Here is a 21249-nt window from a genome sequence, read left to right as displayed (position 1 = left end):
GCAATTCCCAACATCCAAATCTGTCTCTCCAGTTTGTTCATCTCCACCGGTGCACCTGTTGGACGAGACCTGATCTTCAAGTGGCCAGACAGTGTTTTCGTTCCGATTGACAGCACTTCAGTTGCACGTGCTCGAGTAGCCCTGGCACCCGCGTGACTGTGGTGTCATCCCAGAATTGATCCCTTCGTCGTCATCCCTTTTCTATCAGATCAATGTCAGATGCTGCTGTCGGCTCCATCGAACTTTGTCCGACAAGGCTGGGTGCATAGGCGTCAAACCAGAAGTGTGGTAGGGGAGGGGAGGGGGAGGGGCGGAGAGCACTGCCCTTCCCGGCAAACTTTTGTGAAAGTTTGACATCAACTCGATTGCTGATGCATGAGAAGATGTGACTTGAAAATGGGGTTCACTGCTACCACTTCTTCTGACGTTTGCGCGCCCCTGTGGTGTATGTTGACAGACGAACCCAGCATGCATACACCAGCCGCACGGACAGATGCGTGCCGGCAACGCCCAAGGCACGGAGTCGAGTTGCGCTGCGTCACACAGCATTGGTCTGAAAACAAGAAAGGGAGAGACCCGTCGTGGCACATACTGATTGTGCGAGTGAAATAAACGAATTTAACTCCCGTAGTTCGAGGGTAGACCTCCTTGCACATATCCGTTTGAAATGAAGAAGGTGAGCTGTTTAAGAACTAATTACGTCACTAGTCTTGCGGACTGGTTTGGAAACGCCGAACATAGCTTGGCATAAGAAACATAATTTGAGTGCGTGCTTAGTCAGAGTTCACAATTTAAGCGATTTGATACTGAGGAAGATTGCTGATTTTACGAAAAGCCGTAATGTAACGATGTTATGTGCAATGAATGCCCAAATTAATTTTCATCACCATGCACGGCACCGGAAGTGCGCCTGGGTTGTCGTAAGTACACAGTGAGCGAAAGACTTACGCAAATTTTCCAAAAGATAAAAGGACCAACATGATATATGATATGCTGTTTCATGCAAAATTCATTTTGCGGGAAATGCGCTTGTGATGGTGGTAAGCAAAGGGTATCATGGAAAAATTCCTTAAGAATTTACATTTGATGTGGAACATGTAGGTCAAGAAGGAAGGATTTGAGGAAGTTATATTTACCGCTCGAATTGAAAACGTCGAGCATAGTCATGCACAAGTACAATTCAAGTCGTGCATGAGAGAAGTCATCATTTCTTCAACAATTTTCTCAAAACATCCCCTTGTCTTTAACCATATTTCCGCACGTCCAATTTTTCTTGAAATCCATGCGGCGGTCGGATGTAAACCCCTGGTGTCCATGATTGTATTGAACCGATTTTGCCAGGCTGGGTTTTGAACGAAAACGACTGTTCTAAACAAAGCGTTTTAGCTTGACGAAAATTTCGAAAAACGTTTGTGACGCGCTCAGGGTGACATGAAGTGAAACCTTTCGTAGTTGTCTGATAGGAACTTTCAGATTTCCCGGAACCTTTCGTGTTTGTTCTTGTATGTATCCATTTTGATCCCAGAGATATATGCCAGCTGTTCCGAATCGATGGCGATAGCAAGATATTGCAAATTGGTGTAAATTCAAGGGAGTAGTTTCGCAATATTAGTGGGATGGGGAGGAGAGGAATATGCCAACATCAGGTTTTTCCCTGGATTTTGCTCACTTTCTTCTCAAAGTTGGATGGGGGGGGGGGCGGGGCTGAAGCCCAAGTTTAGGTGAATTTTGGGGAGAGGAAGAGGCAAGTTTCCAACTGAGTAGCAAACTGCACCCCTGGTGTAAATATAACACCTAACATTCATCAGAGCGTCACAATGCGAGAGCTGATATTTATCCTCCTATCCCGCGCTGTGTTGCCTACGCCCGCCTGCGACGAAACCCCCAATCAGTCGCAAAGGTAGGCTATACCAAGCTGGTGCAGGACGGGAAAAACGCATAGCTGGTGGTGGTAATGTGCGTACGATCAAGCCGACTCCTACTCGTGACCATATTTATTTAGCCGGCACCACCCCTGTGATTGATCTCGCTACACCTGTGACCTTTGATCTGTGCTGGAGTGTCGTTGTTACTAATAAACAAAAGGTTCAAGCCTTCTAAGAAAAAGTCTGGGCTGTTGTCCGCCCCTTCGGTGAGATGCTTTCCTGGATCCGCCTCTTTAACCTTGATCTGCCCTTGCGATAGTTGTGCGTTTAGCATATAACGCCTGACTGACAGCAGACTATCAGCTATCACATAAGTAAACCTGCATTGATTGCGGTACTGAAGCCTGCGTCGATTTGCCAGGACATGACCTTCGTTACATAACCCATGGTCCAGCCTGTAGTGGGTACGGCTAATGTTTGTTTTTTTATTACGTATGAGATCTTGTTTGGAAGATCGGTTTCCTTAGAAGGAATAAGTGCATGCTAGCGCATGCCTCTGGAAATACAGAGGCCTGTCGTGGCATGCCACCCACAAAGCGCGCCTTGGTCTGCCTTAAGAAATGTGTCCCCCCCCCCCCCTCCCACTCTCCGGATAAAATATGGTTTAAGGTCTGTGATGAAGGTGTGTTTCTTCCCAATCGGAAAATCCGTTGATGACGTCACAAGACGTCATCAGCTGACCCGGCTTGCCGCAGATTTCCCCACTTGAGGGGGTTGTTTTGCCAAGGCTTAGCTGAATTTCCGAACCGATGCCTTGCTGGTGTAATAGCGACACCGCGTGATGATTTTGCGTCAGGTGTGACTTGTGACCGAGCTCGGCGCGTGGTACTGGGAAGGCTGGGCGCTATCGTAACGAGGTCACTGCCAGCCACGTCGATGACTGGTGCCAGCTGTGACAATGCGGTGGTCCGTTTTTAATGCGATGCCATGTTTTTAGTAAGTGGGATTGCTTGTGACGCCCAGTGTAGTGAGCCCTGTGATGGCCACAAGTGTGTCCGTGGTCATCGCGCCGGTCAAGCTGGTATCGCGGCGCGGCTGCCGGGAACGTTCAGGGGACACGTGTGACAACCGGAACAGTCACGTGCAGAGAAAAAGTGTGCAGCATGCTGTTCTTTCGTGAGCAGCTGGCGTTACCGCTACACCACCTGGCTTACCCGCATTCCCCACCCATAAGCGCACGAGCTCGCAGACGGAGCTGAGCCCAGCGGGCGGTGCTCACGTCCCTCTTCCGCCTGACGTCAGTCGGCCATGACCAGCGGCTGTTGCATCACCCGGTGACCCGGCATGGCAGGCGGCGCCTTTGGCCGCGCCCGCGCGCGAGGTAGCAGTCGCTCAGTCGGCGCTGGTGAGGTCGGAGGGTCAGTCGACACTGCGAGCGAGTCTGTGACGGCGGCGTCCGAAGGCGGGTCTGGCTCGATGGTGCTGCGTCCTGCGATGGCGGCCGGCCCCGGGCGATCGGCGCGGCCCGGGCCCAGGTCACGCGCTGATGGGTCACTCTCGGCGATGGTGGAGGCGGCCGGGCATCTCTGGCTCGAGGTGAGGAGCCCAGCTGGAGCGCGCTGCTGCCCCGCTCGGCCTCCTGTCAGCTGATTGACATGTATGCCAGTTTGTCCAACGCACAGGGTTTCTAGATTAGGGTTTCAAGAATGTCTGATGTTTTGTTGAAACTTTCTTTGTGAATATCTTCCATGTGAATAACAGCGGGTCTTCCGTCCAGTTTCCCCGTCCCCGTCCTCTACCATATGCTCGACAATGAAATTATAAAGGTGAAATTCTTAAGGGGAATGCCCCACATTTGAAGATATTGAGGCATCAGATGTGATGAAATAAGCTCATTTATGACTGTCGGTATACTTTAAAGTGGAAATGAATGCTCCAGACAACACAGCTTCTCTGTTTAGTAAACATGCTCCTCAATACGTCATTGTTTGGTTACGTCATCGTACCTAGCAAAACATTGCTGAGAGCCAATTAATGCCTGCTGTATCTGGCAGTCGTGTCTACGAACGTCAGATATAAACGAATCAACAATTGTATTTTTTTGGCCTTGATCTGCGCATGGTTCATGGAATGGCAGGATCTGAATGGCATTATTATGGCGTCATGGGTGCTTACGTGACCTGGGAATAGTTTTCTCGAAATAGTTTGCACATTTTCGCGGGCGTGTAGCTCAGAGGCTGTGGGGGTTTAAGCCTCAAGAAGGGCAGGGCTGTCAACTGCACCGAATGATCATCAAGGTGGATATTTTAGTTCATAACCCCTTTCAAATGTGGAACACTCCCTGCAAAGTGCACGTGATTCTACTGAGATTCTCGCCTTTTACCATCGGTTGCACACAAAGTGTCACACCGGTCATTCAAGGTAATACGGAGACCTCAGAGCGAAGAACAGTAGCAGGGGTAGGTTTGAACTGACCGGAGCTCTCCAACGGAGATGCGGGAAGCAGGTTTTGACGTGACTGATGGGATTGTGCGTAGCAATTACAAACGGCCTCAGTTGATCTGACCTGACACGACCACTGTGAGAGGCAATCGGCAGCTTCAACGATGTGGCGCACATCTTATGGAATTCGTGACTTACTGAAAATGGGGTTTACTGGCAAGCTGCTTTGTGTTTAATTCTTCCACTTTTTGGTGTTTTCACAAGTTGCGTCGCTTGCGCGGCATGTTTGATTGTTGCGAGACATCAGACCTGGCGGATCCTCCTCGGACTCTCGGAAAGTTATCTGCTGGCCAGCCCGGTTTGGCACAGCCTCGCCTTGTGTATTCGATTGTCTTGCGTGATGCCGATAGTTCAACCACTGTGTAATCAAATCGCTCTTTCGGCTTTATTTCATCAATCTGGGCAGAAGCTATGTATTTACCTCATACAGACATATCGGTCGGTAGTCGGCCCACGTATGGGAACATTTAGCATGTGTTGTGTTAGTCAGCATCGTTGGTGAATGCGGTGCCCTCCGGGCCCAAATGCTGTAAATTTGGGTTCACGCGAGCCGCTTTGAGCGCTGGCTACTTACCCACTGTGCAGCCGCGCGCATCAAGCGTATTTGAACCGACCAATGTTCAGTCACTTGCCACTCCAGTTCGGGGTCAACGGTGAAAATACGCCCACGACGAATGCTCCAATCACAGCGAGGATCGCGTTCGATGCTAGCGTCCAGCGGCGCGCGCTGCGGTCCAGCGTCGCAGTAGGCCGGCGGGGGCACGGAGACCGGCGACCCGTCGGTGATTGGTGGGTGTGAGTCGCATCACTGCGGGTCAGAAGGCGCCTGTGACTTGGACCGCCACCATTGGACGGGTGCCGCGGCGCCAGTGCAAGGCGTGTGGCCCTGCAGTGGTGCCACACCCGTGCGCAGCAATCTAGGCCTGCCACCCTCCCGGAGAACAGCGCTCCAGCTGCGGCACGCTCTGCTGGAATCGCGAGCGGAGCATACAGCGCTGCGTTGGAGACGGACGCCGTGATTGGACATACGTAGAGACAGTGCCGTATCAAGTAAGACGCTTGACGCAGGCATGTAGGAAGAAAGTCTCCCTCTAGTAATATTTAAAATCGTTTGGAAAGCTCTATCGATCTAAGAATCTCACTTATAGCTAAATTCAGGCGGGTCAGGTGGGAGAATTTATGGCAAGGATGCGTGTGAGTCTGATCTAGGTCAACCTCGATGAGCCATGGAGGCTCTCTCTTTTCCAGATGTCTGTTTAAATGAATTATACCGTTATGTCCATCATTTTGCTGTCAAGGTCTTGCGAGCTTTTCATCGGCGGGACGATGTCAAGATTTCATCACCCGTGTTTGCCAGAGCTGACTAACCGTCATGCAGTGGACGGGCGGAACGTTACATGACACGCTGCACCACCACCCACTATCTTGCCGCTTTTTCCATTCCACACATAGTCTCCCCCGGAAGTTTTTATCCGGGGTTTCGTTGCATCATGCCGGCGGCGCGACCACTTGAGTCACGGCGGAGGGCCTTGCTATTTTCTGCACCGCTTTCTCCGCGGCTTTCCCAGCGCCGGCTAGGTGGCGCTGCTGCGGCGGCCCGCATGGCTTCCGCGACTGGGCACGGCGTCGGCTACCCGCCGCGGACGAGTACCTCATCCGTTGGCGCGTCGACCGGCGCGAGCGCTGATCGCCACCCGGACGATTGCAGGATGCAACGCGACTCTCAGTCACGTGTTCTACCGCCAGCGGCTAGGTTCGCACCGTTCGGGGGCGGACGTTGACTTGGCAGTAGTGTGAAGCGGTACAGGGGGTTGCGGATGAGGCGGCACCGACACTCGAGGCCGTGGCAAGGAGCCCTCCATCGCGGTGGTGTAATGCGTCACGCGCCTCTTGACATTGGTTGGCGTGACCCTTCCTAATCGGACGTCGAGCAGTGAGTGCAGGCTTCCCCGCTTGATTACGTATCGGCGCTCCTTCACTGACCGGGCGGGAGGGACGCGCCCCCAACGGCTCGAGCCTCGTGAAGAGGACTTCCTGACCCGGCTGCCGCTGTGTTCCTCTAATCCACGTACGGCCTCAGCCGCTGTGTCGCAGTGCGAGCCACGTGAGCGGACTTTCCGATCTCAGCTTCGACGGTCCCCTGTTGGAGGGGATCAGCACCCCGAGCGGAGTGGATCAGCGCCCCCTGGCGGAGTGGATCAGCTCTGGTCTGGTCACGCCAGCTCGAACGGTCCCCTGGTGGAGTGGATCAGCGCCCCCCTGGTGGAGTGGATCAGCGCCCCCTGGCGGAGTGGATCAGCACTGGTCTGGTCACGCCAGCTCCGACATCAGCTAGCGGCGTTTTTTGCTCCGTACGAGTCAGTGGCTCAAGGAGCTGGCATTGGAGCTGGTTGGCGGCGAGCCGTCTGAGTGGGAGTTATGCGCTAGCTGAAAGGACGTATCAGTCCGTTTGGCGTCCTTTTGGTTTTGCTTTTGAAGAGGTGGTTGCTTGTCTGCGTGTTTTTAATGGGATAGCTATTAGCGGGAAAGTTTGGGGCAGTGTGCGGCGAATAGAGTTGTCTGCGAACGTGGTCCCGGCTACCCTGGCCACCCAGATGCCGGCTAGAAATGACAAGGAGGGCCCGCGTGATAGCTTTTGCACGCTATGTGCAAGACAAGCAAAGTGGTTGTTAACAAATGGTTCAAGGAAAATGCTACCGTAGCTTTTAATTCTGGAAAAAAAATTGGCACACAAAATTGAGATGTAACTTTACCAGTTTCCCTTAAAACACGGCATCCAACATTATCATTAATGCCTCATACAATCTGTCACAGACCTTTCACTCATGCAACGTACCTCGCCGTACGTTACAGACCTTGTTAAAAAACCTCACGCACGTGCGCCGTAAGGTAATAACAGGCCAATAGACTGACGTTTTGATGTGTAAAGCTGCGTTTGCTGTCTGATCTTTTTCAAAGCTGCATCATTTTGCAACGTCATCTTTCAACTAAAATTGTCCCATCTCGCTCTAGTGGCGCTTGGCGGGCTGTGGTCTGTGGCATGCGTTTGGCACTGATGTCCCAGACCTGCTCTAAAAAAGTATTTGTCTTACACTGGGTTTCTCTTTTTCACCGAATGGTGAGAAGTTTGATAGAGGCAGGTAGAGGTTGTTAAGACACCGCTCGTGGTTTTTGTGAGCAACGTTAATGGGGCGGAGCCTACCTAAATTGTTTTGTGACTTTATTGGTTCTCGGAACAAACATTGTGGTAAAGAGCGGCTTTTGATCACAACGAATCCTAAGAACGAAAGCACAAACGCAATGACAATGCCAGCGATTCATTCTTGTCCCCTAAGGTTTCTGTTAGACATACCATTACCGCATTGTTTCAGCATGATCAGAAAATTCCTGACAAATAAGGCAATGTTTTGTAATCGAGATTTTCGTATAAGCCTAGAGAATGATGGAATTACGCAATATCTTCGCTAGGCCCGATCACTTACCCTTATTGTCTGCGTGGCCGTGGTGTCATCTTATTGAACTTCGAATTTGCCGTTAGGCAACTTGGCTGTTCTCCCAGACAACTTGTTAAGGATGGGTGAGGTTGACGATATACTCTGTGTTGGCTCCATGGGCGGTCGATCCATGTGATAGATCCAGACGTGCATACACATGTCATCAATGGTGAGACATCAGCTCACTTTGATCAGTGTTTTCGTATGAGGGCTGTTCTCACATACCCACGGAACTCACATAACTCGCATGACTCACGCAGTTCACATCACTCACGTACTCGCCCCCCAGTCCTGTGCCCGTCGAGAGGCCCGAGTTTGTCAGCACTCCTGCTGGTTCACGGTAGATGTGGCGCCTTGCGCATTGCGCAATGGCGTTTAATGACAGCGTTCCAAGCTTTCAGGGTGGAGCTCATTATTCCCCGAGTCAAGAGCACAGTCATTTCAGGGCGTCTCAGTGAAAAAGAGTGCTCTCGTCACGCTGAGACACATTGGCGACTGATGCATCAGCCTAGCGACAAGTGTCGTGTTTATTCCACTGCTCATTGCTAACAAAAATGTTGCGGCACAATGACGTTTTCTTTTGGACTGCATTTCATCAGTGCCTGCGTCATGTCGGTTTCCACTTGGAGAGATAACCTTTCCGCATACCTCGTGTTCGTAGTAAAGCCCGGGCGTTGACAACGTGTGCAGGCTTCGTGCTACCCCGGAGTGCCCGCGCACGGATGACGCTTCAGTCGGAAGGCGTGCGCCATTTGGCGGCGGTCTCCCGCCGCCGGCAGCCGGAGCGGAGCTGCTGGGTGCCGTCCGGGCGCGTGCCGAGCGGCCGCCAGCGCGTCCGGCTGGCCCAGATCCGCTGACCCTGACCTTATCACGCTGTTTGTACGTGGGGCCGGCGGCAGGCCGCTGGTCATCCCCCGGTGCCGGCCACGAGCCGCGCAGCAGCGCCCAGCTCTCCCGGCCGGCCGGACGACACTCCGCCGGCTGACCCGGCCGCGCCGTGCGCTGGCCGCCGTGCGCACTTCGGTTCCGATGAGCGCCGTCAGAAATGGTGGCGTGGTTGTGAGCTGAGACGGTGGCCCGCTGCTGGTGTGCTTTGGCGTGTGGAAGGTTTGCAAGTTCTGACGATGCGTTGGCATGAGGGTTGGGTTCCAGAATTCCTTCGATGCTCATGATGACTCGCCTGAAGTTCTCACATGCTCGCGTTTCTGTTTGTTGACGGATCATCGCCATGCTTCGGACTTGGTTCCACTAGACCAATTATCAGATCACGCTGAGTAATGCTGTTGGCCAACTGAAGTTGCGCGTTTCCCAGTGCCGTGCCGCTACCATAGCTCTGCCTGCCTCGCTCGACCTAGCCACCGTGCAGGTCATCAACGTCGCGTGCAGCCAGCGGAGTCTAAAGCATGATTGACACCAAGATGTGTTGTAATGTGGACGAGATGGGAGCGAACAGATCTCTGTCACACACTGCTACCCGTTTTATGGCATTAGGTAATTACGTTGAGACCAAAAATTTCACAAGCTCGATAAAAACACGTTGCAAGGTGAGGCCTTTCGTCCTCGGCGCATACACGTGAGAACAGAATCGCTAGAGGTCTGAACACCAAATTTTGTGGAACACTTGAAAGAACGCCTTTCCCCTTCCCGAAACCCATTTACTCATGCTCTACGTCCCTGGTGTATGGGAGGTTTTGATTCGATTGCACGGCCAGCAGATCCTTGGGCTAGATACAGCTCACAGGCCACAGTTGTCAGCTTCACGTGTAGCTTAGTCTTTTACAGTTAACACAGCTCATCTTTACGTGACAGGTTTATGCTCGCCCGGCCTTGACTGGGCCAACGACAGGTCGGAACGTGATCGATATCCCGTCGCCGGGACGAACGAGTTCAATTTTTCCAAAACCAGCAGTAAAGTCTAATCTGTCGTGACGCGTCACCGGTGGTCGGTCTCACCGTCCCGGACCGTCTGGCTGGCTGGCTGGCGGACCGGGCTGTCGGAGCAGGCGGCTGTGTGCCCCTCCCCAGTGGCGGCCGCACAGGTGGCCGGGCCAGCTGCGAGCCCGGCTATCGGCCCCCGCCCTGACCAGTCCGACGGGTAACGCACGTCACGGCGCGTGTCCCGATAGCGTGCCCTCGGCGCATCCGGTCGCGGCCCCGAGGGGCGTTGCTTGGGCGCCGCCACCATGGAATCCGCGCGCCGCCCTGCCGGACCTCCAGCACGTGGATGGGAACGGGCAGTGTGCCAAGGTGTACATGTTGAGTGCATTGGCTTGCATTGCAAAATGTCGCGCACGGGAAGATTGCGAAGTGAACGTGACGGAGTCTCCAGACTTCTGAATCTGCCGGCTTTCGGTTATTCGCTGCAACAGTTGCCCGCTGGTTCAGGTGGAGGTGGACACGCGCTGACTGATGGGATATAGGTGGCCACGCGCTGACTGATGAGGTAGAGGTGGACACGCGCTGACTGATGAGATATAGGTGGCCACGCGCTGGCTGATGAGGTAGAGGTGGACACACGCTGACTGATTAGGTAGAGGTGGACACGCGCTGACTGATGAGGTAGAGGTGGACACGCGCTGACTGATGAGGTAGAGGTGGACACGCGCTGGCTGATCAGAGAGCTGCTCCAGCCCTGGCCAACCAGCTGAACTAACCTCGGGGATTGCAGCCATTGGGCAGCCATTCCAGTCCGAACACGCCCGCCGGGGATGCCGTCGCCGAATGAGACAAATATGGCGGCTGTAGTGACGCGTCTAACGGTCTCTCACCGCACCCTGACCGTGCGCCGTCCTTCACTTTCACCTGAAGTCGTTGAACAGTTTGCCCGCTGGATTTGTGGTGTCCCAGATCTGTGATCATCGCAAGCATCGCAATGGTTATCCACGTGCGTGGTACGATGTGGAATGCCTAGCCTGAAGTACGGCCATTGTGCTTCTCATTACCTATGTTATGTTTCATGTAGTTATTCCATTTTGATCGTTTCGGCGGCATTCTGTCTTTGGCTTTATCTCGGCAGTTTGCCTTCGGTTGATTTCTTTTGTTACTCGTGATTGGGTCGTCTTACGTACACGGATCGTTCAAGCGGTCGCTTCCTCCACACTCTGTGAAACCGCGATTGGTCGGCGTGGCGTTTGGGCAAATATCGTAGGCAAACGAGAGGAAGGCTGATGGCCTGCTGTCCAAGCCTGCGCCCCTGCTGCATCAGCCCCCCGAGCCGCGCTGCGGTGGCCGAGGCTGGCGTCGCCTGACGCTGACCGCGGCGCCCGGGGCGCGACTCGAAACCGGGGGAGCGAAGGTCCGGTCCGACGGCACTGGCGCCGGCTCCGGCCCGCACCCCGCACCCCGCACCATAAAACGGTGACGCACGCGTGCCACGTCTACCCTCCACTGCGCCTCCCGCTCTCGGTCGTAACGTTATGTAACCGGCCCGACGCCGGCTGGCGCTGCCGCTCGCTCTGCGCAGCTCGTAGAGCAAACCGGACCTCGCTGGCCCAGCTGGAAATGGCGGGACCGAGGGCGACGATGCCTCCCTCATCCGTCTCGCGTCCCCGCCCGCGTGTAGACTTCTGGGGGTGCAGCCGTCCGACTGGCAGTCCGGCATGTACCGGTGATCACCGCCCGGTGAGCGGTGTCTCGCCGGTTGGGGATGAGAGTCTCCGCCCTCACCCTGGTGGCAGCGAGTCATTCATTCCTTGCGTCTGCTCTGCTCTCTGCTCGGCGAGCGGCCACGGGGCCGGCGGACCGGCCGCGGCGGTCGGCGGCCCGGCTGTCGGGGACGGGACCGGCCGGCTCCGCGCCGCGGCGGGGCGCCCCGTCGTTTTCCCCGCCATCCCCTGGTGTCGGCGCCGCCTCGTCGGCTGGGATCAGCCTCTCCCCGACCGCGGCCGCATACGGTACACGTGCACCGAGCGCGGCCCGCCGGCACCAGACCGGGCGGCTCGCTCGATGGCCGTGACGTCACGGCCGCGGCCACGTCACAGTCGACGGCTGAAGGCCCGGGAGACGGTCGTGACCGCATGACGCCGGTCTGCGGCGGAGTCGTCAAAGTCAAGGCGACAGGGAGCGGTAACCGCTACTCGTCCGTCGCAACGAGATCACCGCACGACGCTGCCGCCGTGAGTGCGCCGCCCCGTCATCGGGCGCTCACCTCGGCCAATGGGCGGCGAGCACGCGCTCACACCGTGCCCGTACCCTTCCACGGAGCCTGTCGCCATGGCGCCCGGCTCCGGCAGCCAGCTGGAGCGCGGAAAGTTTCGACGTTCGTCAGAGGCTCACGTTGACACTATTGTTATAGCCTAGCGGGGACCGTCGCTGCTGCCGAGTGTACGTGACGCTGCTGACATGCAGCTCAGAATGGAGCTTCAATGAATGACAGCGTGTAATGAATGGTAATGGCGGTCGTGGCCATTTTACGCTAACGAGGTCAATATCGTAGTTAATTTTGATGGGAATGTAGGTGTAAGAGGAAGGAGACCGAGACGCGTGTTTGCAATTGTCCTGTGGATGATCATTGACTTTTGCATCAGTTAGTACTGCACGCTACTTGCGAACATTGCACGTCTTAGTTGCTGGGGAATGCGAGATAGATTTATGAGATACTTTTAAGGTTATGATGATGCTCGAAAAGAATTAACCCGGACAGGGGATTGAACCCCGCATTTTTAGACCGTTGCTGCGCGCCTGCACGCACACAATCAGCTGTTGGCCCGTCGGCGTGTTTGAGCAGGCGTTGACCCTCTGGCGTGTTTGAGCAGCTGTCACCTGTCAAAACGCGCAGGGGGCCGGCAAGCGCGCGCCACAGGTGCTTCAGGTGGCCCGAGAGCGGGCTGAGCGAGCTGACCTTCACGGACGTCAGTGGTTATCTGTTGTATCGCGGACACCAGGGTCGTGGAGAATCCTCTAGGAAAGATGGCCAGGATTTTGGACAAAAGGAACAAAGCGCTGCCGACAAAGGCCACGCCTATACCATGGAAAGTGATTGTAATTCTTCGAAAATGACGTAGCAGATAGGGGATGCCGGTGACTTTTGAAGGACAGTGTGTGGATTTCCGTCCTTCGTAGAGATTTTATGCGCCTTAACATTTTTTTATTGGTGCGAGGTGCTTCAGCGATGGTGCCAAATCGCATCACCCTCGTTTGTGGGGGGGGGGGGGGGGGGGTTGACTTTAAGATGAAGAGATCGTCATACAGGTGGAAGATCACATCACGAATTCATCCAATTTCCATTCAAGCAGAAGCGCAGACATCTATGGTGAAAGCGAAAAATCAGTATGTTGGGACAGCCCCCCCCCCCCCCCCGGGCATCCCCTTGGCTTCGCCTGTGCATTCAAGTAGTGGCATGCTCTCACTATTGACTTTCCACGGTGACTGCACGCTGCGAAAACGGTGCCGACTTGACACTGGACCAGTGTGTACCCGGATAAACTATATATGTTTTAAGCTGCAAAAATGATGGTCCCATTCAATAATTGCTACTCATTGCCGCATTTCTGGCTGTTTTCTTGTTGAATGGCCAGGCCAGCTACAGGCACGCTTCCGCGGCCGTTACCCCGGCGGACTATCATCTGTGCCACTCCACTGTGGAGCGGCGTGACCGGCATACCGGCACAGTCAGCTGGTTATCATCTGCGCCACTCCACCGTGGAGCGGCGTGGCCGGCATACCGGCACGGTCAGCTGGCTCTCATCTGCGCCACTCCACCGTGGAGCGGCGTGACCGGCATACCGGCACGGTCAGCTGGCTCTCATCTGCACCACTCCACCGTGGAGCGGCGTGACCGGCATACCGGCGCAGTCAGCTGGCTCTCATCTGCGCCACTCCACCGTGGAGCGGCGTGACCGGCATACGGGCACGGTAAACTGGCTCTCATCTGCACTACTCCACCGTGGAGCGGCGTGACCGGCATACCGGCACGGTCAGCTGGCTCTCATCTGCGCCACTCCACCGTGGAGCGGCGTGACCGGCATACCGGCACAGTCAGCTGGCTCTGATCTGCACCACTCCGCCGTGGAGCGACGTGACCGGCATACCGGCACGGTCAGCTGGCTCTCATCTGCGCCACTCCACCGTGGAGCGGCGTGACCGGCATACTGGCACAGTCAGCTGGCGATCAAGTGTGTGATCGATCGCTCGCGGGAGGAACGACCCCGGCCGTGTCCCATACCAACAGCGGGGGAAGTCACCCAGCTGCGTGCCCTTCCGCTCCCACGCACGGCGCCGCGCCGCGCCGCGCCGCGCCGGCGCCGGGTGGGTGTGGCCCACGTGACCTGCGCGTGAGCCGGCCGGCGGCGCTGGGGCCTGTCACGTGACCGCGCCGTGCGGAGGAGCCGCGCGCGCAGGCGGCGGTCGGGGCATTCGTCGGCGCTGGCTCGGAGGGGGAGGCGGCGAGCGAGGGACGCGGCGACCGGAGAGACGCAGTGTGGTGCAGTGAGGAGCCGCACGCTGGGCATGATGCCCGTCGTTAAGCAGAACCGGTCTGCGCCTGTCACCGTTCCCGGGAAGGTAAGAGCGAACGGCACGGAGGCGTCCGGCGGCCATGCGAGTCCGCTGTCGGGACACACAGCTGGCCCGGAGCCACCCTCCTCTCGCGACGGGTGGCCGGCGCCGCGGCAGGTGGATTACGACTGAAAATTCGGACTCAGACGGTCTGAATGGCCCGAATCCCGCTCATTTTCGAGTGTCAACAAATCCTCAGAGCTACACCGAGTCCTGAAAGGCGTTGTAATATATTTCATGCATAAGGTACCATCTGGATTCACCTTGCCTTCATGTAAGCTACAAACAACACGTGTAGGGGGGTTGGGCATCGGACTGGGTCCTCCACTGCTTTGTGCTCGATATTTTGATGTAAGTATTCGAGTCCATTCCATTATATTCTAATCCGAATCCACCTGCCCTACGATTCGGCTTCCAAAATGTCGCCAATTCTCGGCTCTGATTAAGGCATTCCTTCAAGTGTCTGCTGCCCGTTACGTTCCCCGTTGTCTCCCGCGGCCTGCAGCAGCGCGGGCCGTCCCGACGCTCGCGGCTGAGACGGATCTCCGGGCCGGCGGGTTCTGACTAAGCCCGTCCGCCGGTCGGCGCACGGCCGGGCCGGGCGGCCGGCGCGCCGTGTGCAGAGGTGGCGTGATCGCCGCCGGCGGCCGCCGTCCACCGCCCGCCGCCCGCCGCCCGACGCCCGACGGCCCCAGACACATTACAGACCGAGCTCCGGGCAGCGGGCCGCTCTCCTAACGGCCAGGCCGGCCCGTCGGCAGGGTGTGGTCTGGGAGACGGCAGGCTGCTGCGCCGGTGCAGGGCGTCACCCAGGGCTAGCGGGGCGGCTTGGCGCCCCGTGCCGCGCTCCGCCGCGGGGCCGTGTTTTGGACCCTTCCGCGGCGACCGGCGGCGCATGGCCCACCTGCCAGCTGGCCACGCTCCATGACACGCAACCAAGGTCACGGCCGCGCCGGCCGGTCCGGTTCGGCCCCTCTGCGGTCGAGCTCGACTTGGGCAGCCGCTGCGGTCTGGGCCCGGCTCGTCTTGGCAGGCGGCACGAGAGGGCTGCGACCCTCGTCTGACCGGACGCCCGCTCTCGCGCCGGTGCCGGGTCATTACTCACGCCCTGGGGCACAAGTGGTCCAGACCGCGCCCGAGCCCTGGGCATACGGTGCACGTGTACCGGCCAGCGGCGCCGCTGGCACAGTGCCGGCCTCGCCGCCGCGTCGGTGGCCGCCGGACAGTGCGGGTGGAGGCGGGCGCCGACAGATGAGAGGTGCGGCTGCGCGTGACGGCTGGCTCCCAGCAAGCGCGGCCGCCTCGTCGCCCATGCGGTGATGTAACTGCTGGAGAGGGAGGCGCGACCAGGATTGTGTCGGCTGCCTGGCCGTGTTTATTTGTGATGACGCTAAGCCGCCGATCGGCGTCTGGCCGATTCGAGGGTCGGTACAAAAACGGCCGGCGGCGGACGACCGGCGGGCTGTCGTCAGGGGAGAGCGGACGTCCGACCGGCCCGGCTCCGGCCTGGGCCGGCCCTGCCCGGCCTGGACCGACCCTACCCGGCCTGGACCTGTCCTTCTTCGGCCTGGACCTGCCGTGCTCGGCCCGGGCCGGCCCTCTCCTACCTGGACCAGCCTGGACCGGCCCTGCTCCGGCGGCGTCGGCTCCCCAGGATGCCGCTCGCGACGCCACGCGGGCGGGGCGGGGCGCGGTGGCGGGGACCGGCAACACCATTACCGCCGCCGCAGCGTGATGCATTCCAAATGAGGCCGGATGGAGGGCCCGCTGTGACCGCCTGCCAGTGCTGACCAGCCACGTCCTTGGTCAACGGGAACTGAGGATGAGTGCCGTGGTCAGCAGGCGCCGAACTTCCGCGGTCGTTGGGTGCTGAGGTCGTTATTATCAAATGCAGCATCATCCCAGGTTTGGCTGCTGCTGACATCTTGCAGCTCTCCATATGAGTTGCTGTGAACATCCTGGAAAGGAATGGTGAGCTAGTCTGTGTGAGATGGTCACTTCCGTGGTCACGGGGTACTGGTCGGCGGGAGATGGTACTTCCGTGGTCACTGGGTACTGGTCGGTGTGAGATGGTCTCGTCTGTGGACCCTAAGTACTGGTCGATGGGTGATGGTCACTTCCGTGGTCACTGGGTCCTGGTCGGCGTGACATGGTCACTTCCTTAGTCACCGGGTACCCGCTTGAGTGAGATGGTCACTTCCGTGGTCACTGGACACTGACTGGTGTGTGGTCGCCGGCTGCCTATCACTTCTGTAGTTGACAGATCCTGACCGGTACATTTTGTGATTGGTCGGTATATATCAGCCACTTGCTTGCTTACCTAGCACCAATATGGCACTTCCACGTTAAACAGATGCTTGGGAATGTGGTGTGTGGTGTACGAAATCGTCATCGGTCTTGATGATCTACGAGATAATCGATGTGTGTTACTCCCTGCGCTGTGTTCAACAAGCGTTTTCGGTGTCGATTTCGCCTGTGTTTTCGTGGGGTGCTGATGATTCCACCGATCTGAGATGTTCCTGGCGCGTGCGGTCACGGACAGTTACACCACACCGCTTCATGAGGAAGTCGGGCCATTTCCTGCCAGACTTCCTGCCCCACCCTGTCATTTCCGTGGTCAGGAGGCCCCAGTCGATCACGCGGTGGTCAGCAGGCACCGATCGATTGCGCTGTTGTCGGGAAGTGCCGACCAATCATATCCACCACATGTAACGATCGATTATCGCCAAAAGAAGCGGGTTGTCTCACTGGCAGCTGGATAAAATGGTGCGGGCGGACTCACCCGGCCCCCGTCAGGCCGGCCTGGTCCTCGAAGTGACGCGGCACATTCTTGGGCCCCGTGGGTGAAGTTCGTTGCTCCTCTCCGGTCACCTTTTGAATTATGTGGCTGAGGTTAGGAAGAAGACATAGTTTGCGCGCGGAACTGGTCGTTTAAGTATTGTTGTTTTTTATTGTTTAATATATGTTGGCTAATCATGAGCCAACACCAGTGTGATCAATCACGCTTGCTTCTCCAGTTCCTAGAGGCCCGACCCTGATATGCATGTAGGTATTTGTCGACTGTAGGCTACTTTATTAAAGATTAGCTGTTATCCCATGCAATACAAATGGCAGATGTGACTCCTCCATCATCCGTCTACTGTATCCGCTTTCTCGCTTCATCCTGCATCCCCGCGGCGCCTTGTTTTGTCAGGGGCGGGACGCAGGAACCAGCCGCGAGTGGGCCGAAGTGCCCCCGTCCCGACGCCAGGCACATACCCCGCAGACGGGTCCGCGCGCGGACTTGTCCCGACGGTCGGGTGCCCAAGTACACGTAGTCCTGCCCCACCGTTATCCATTGTCGTTTATATCAGAGTCTCGAAACGGTCATAGCTGGTTGAAAGGGTTATTTCGAAAGGGTTAAATTACTAATCGAAGTAACCAAATAACCAGCCTCCTCCATCTTTGGGATCTTGTCTATCTAGCCCTGCTTAGCCAAGATTTCGTGTACAAGGGATTGAAGCATTTGGAAGGGATGGGAGCCTTAAATTCAACATCGTGCTGTGGTATCTTGGATGAATATAAATCCTCCCATGAAGGATTAACCCAACCAAAAGCCTTGTGAGCTTCTCGAAAGTGTCAATCGGCTGTGTTTTTCTGGGTGGAGGTTTTGGTGATGGGCGGAATGACGTCACAGCAAGGCCCCGTCCCATTGGTTGTGTGCCTGCGGGAGGAGCTGGCCCACTCGTCCGAGCACGCGCTGGTCCGGCGGGTGAACAGAACGAGAGCGACGGAACGAGACCTGCTCCACCTAGCGGGAGCCTCGATCCATGTCAAGCGGAAGATTTGCGCTGCGGCGCTGAAGACAACTTTTGCTCTCCGATTATGGCTGGGCGTTTGTGACCATCGCAGCAAACAAATCCTGCTACGGTGCATTTTGTGGAGGAGGGGCTTTTGAGTAAAAACTTGGAAATCCCCACCCTCACCAACTAACCCTACAAAGAAAACGGTGGAATTAGGGCTTTTATGCCGGGATTAGAAAATGAACGCGGTGCATGAATGCGGTCAACCCCCTTCGTCACACAGCCAAAACATCACGCCGCAGAGGGATAGCTGGTCGCCGTGCTCCGTGTTGATACTTGACTGTTTACTTCCCGAGATGACGCAGATTGGCCACATGGAGCCCGGCCTTAGTCAAGCACATCCGACCGCGTCACTGGGATGTTTGGAACCAGCTGCCGTGTCCCAGCGAGTGGCTGACACGTCTCCGGCGTGGCGACACGTCTCCGGCTCCGGCTCGGCCTGTTGACGTCAACGGCGGCGCCCGGCCGGCTGTCGGAGATCGCCCCGGCGGCGCGTCACAGTCACCAGACCATCGATCGCCGGTCCGCCCGCCGGCCCCCGCCCCGCCCCGCCCTCGCCGCCCGGCTCCGGCTCCGGCTCCGGCTCCGGCTCCGGCTCCGGCCGCGGGCGCGGGCGCGACAGCCGGCGTCGCGGGGCTGGTCAGCCGTGTTTGCTCCGCGGCGCTGAGCTGCCGGTGGGCCGTGTCGAGGACGAGCGCGGCGGCGAGGCGGGGCTGCACCGGACCGGTCGATCGGAGGCCAGGGCGGCCGGGCGGCAGGTGTAGCGCACGCCCGCGTCCGTTTGATTGCTAGCCGTCCGACAGCGTAGGCCTATTCGGTGGTAAATGACTGAGTAGGTGGCCAGTAGTGCTCACCGAGTATGTTGGAGCCGACTTCACCAGCTGGCATCACATGCCCTCGCAGTCGATGCGCCCCAAAACACCAGACATCATCGGTCGAGAGGAACGCGTGACGTCAAGGCGGCCGCTGTCAGATGCTGGGAGATACCGGCTGACGTGGGATGTCGGATGGACGATGTTTTTCGGGGCATTCCCGGTCCTGGACTACAGCGACCAGGCGATGTGGCCGGTGGGGTCGTTCAGAGCAAATCGCCTGTAGAGGCTTTCCAGTATGTTGAGTGTTTGGCTAGGCTGAGTGTCGATGGCGGTACCACAACAGATGCTACAACATCTTGGTCTGTTGTTGTTTCGCAAATTACGTTAGGTTTTTCCACGTTGTTGGCTTTTATCACAGGCGCGCTAAGTGTGGGAGGGGCAGTTGGCATTGCTTGTCATTACAGCCTCTACACAGCATGCGGAAGGGAAACTTGTGCGTGAGTGACTCGGCTGCTGCCAATTAATTTTGATATCTGCCGCCAAGTATGCATGTTGGTTGGACGTTTATGTCCGGGAACAACTAATGAAGCAACGACGCATAATTTGGTGGATTAAGCGCGGCACGTCTTAATGGGCTAGCGTGTCATTTTTTCAATGGGGTCCATATGAAGTACTTACTTTGTGACATTGAACAAAGGTAAAAAGGCCGCACTGGCCCGGCACGTTAATCGTCGGCGGCTTAACGACACAAAACCCGTTTGCCCATGGAAATCCGTGGTTCCCGCTACGAATCAGAGGGACAAAAAGAAATTAACAAACCTGTGAAGAGATCGGGCCTACCCATGTTTGGCTTGATTTGGCATGGAACGGGTAGAAAATTCTGAGGCCAATTATCAGTTTTGTGAGTGTAACGTGTTCCAAACAGCTGCAGTGTCATCACTTTTACGCTTTGCCTCTGGCGGCTACGTTATGACCCAAAACATCGCTTTGCCAAAACAAGCGTGTAAAGTATTGCTACTGCTTAACCATAGTCCGTAGGGCCAGCATAGCTAAGGCCGAAGCTTTGCAGAACCTTAATAACGTGAGGAGAAAACCCGGCAAAAATTAATCCCTTGAGTGTACCGCAGCTGTGCTCATATTCGAATCAAAACGTTTTCAGTGAGCGCAGTCTATTTCAATGTACATGTGCAGCATGGCACTGGCAGTAATGCATATTCACACAGCCTTCGCACATTATGATCCGTCCAGTCACAACATGGAAGCATTCGCGCATCGGCAAATACCTAAAGGTATCAACACTGTGCCGATACATAAGCTTCTTCAAAACGCGATCCCGGATATTCCTGTCACACGCTAGTGGTTCGCAACAATGTGAGTGAATCTGTTTGGCTAAAAGTGAAGCTTTGCCTAGCCTGAAAAGACATTAAAGTCAGTCCCTGTCACCAATTCTCTAAATCACAAAACAACTACGTTTTTGCTCGAATTGTCCATATACTCTGGAGATGCTGTTGTTGAATTGTGATTCCCACATCAATAATGCTTGGGTCACGTGATCTCGTTGCAACCAGCCATCGGGATCAAGGCACTTCTGTCTCTGCGTGTGGTCGGTACAGGCTCTGTTAACACCTCGGCTGCCAGGTCTGCTGACCCAACCCGTCGTCCTCTTCCAGGGTAGTCTGTGTCCCACCGGCGTATCTGCTGACCCGGTTCGTCGTCCTCTTCCAGGGTAGTCTGTGTCCCGCCTGCGTGGCGCATTCTATGGACTGTCCGAATGGCGGCATTGCCGGCTTCGGGGGCGGCTGCGGCGGCGGTGGCAGCGGCGACAGCGTCACGAACGGCAGCATCACCAGCGGCCACAGCCGCCACGGCCGCATCGCCGGCGAGCCGCCGAGCGAGGCGCTCTCCCGCTCCACCATCCTGACCAAGGCCAAGCCGTTCCCGGTCATGGGTGAGTACCGCGCCGACCAGCCCGCCGGCAACGTGCTGGCGAGGGGAGGTCAGATACGGGACGGAGCTGAGTGGAGGGTCAGGACAGACATGAGACTGAGCTGACTGGAGGGTCAGGTCAGGCATGGGATATGGCTGATTCTGTGGTCAGCTCGAACAGACGGAGCGGACTGAATAGTCAGGTCAGATGTTGAATATAGCTGACTGCTCAGCTATATTCTGATCTTATATGGTGATCAGAACAGACGGAGTGGACTGGGGGGTCAGGTCGAAAGTGGCATTTAGCCAG

General features: G+C 56.6%; 1 protein-coding gene across 3 annotated transcripts in view; it reads left to right on the top strand.

The window, feature by feature from the left end:
- Pfrx (6-phosphofructo-2-kinase/fructose-2,6-biphosphatase) overlaps positions 1–21249 on the top strand; it is a 51475-nt gene that overhangs the window by 3045 nt on the left and 27181 nt on the right. The window contains exons 1-2 of one of the 3 annotated variants that reach the window (XM_037219617.1): positions 3400–3461; positions 20739–20961. In XM_037219617.1, coding sequence (XP_037075512.1) covers positions 3429–3461; positions 20739–20961 — 256 coding nt within the window. In that variant the 5' untranslated portion in view covers positions 3400–3428. Of the gene's footprint in view, positions 1–3399; positions 3462–14229; positions 14363–20738; positions 20962–21249 lie in introns of those variants that run through there. The other 2 variants (XM_037219616.1, XM_037219618.1) reach the window with 2 other exon arrangements.

The sequence above is a fragment of the Pollicipes pollicipes genome, unplaced genomic scaffold, assembly GCF_011947565.3.
Source record: "Pollicipes pollicipes isolate AB1234 unplaced genomic scaffold, Ppol_2.1 Scaffold_4295;HRSCAF=5057_pilon_pilon_pilon, whole genome shotgun sequence".
In the NCBI taxonomy this organism is placed as follows: Eukaryota; Metazoa; Arthropoda; class Thecostraca; order Pollicipedomorpha; family Pollicipedidae; genus Pollicipes; species Pollicipes pollicipes.
Note: the sequence above shows the minus strand (reverse complement) of the source record. Positions and strands in the feature narration are given on the sequence as shown.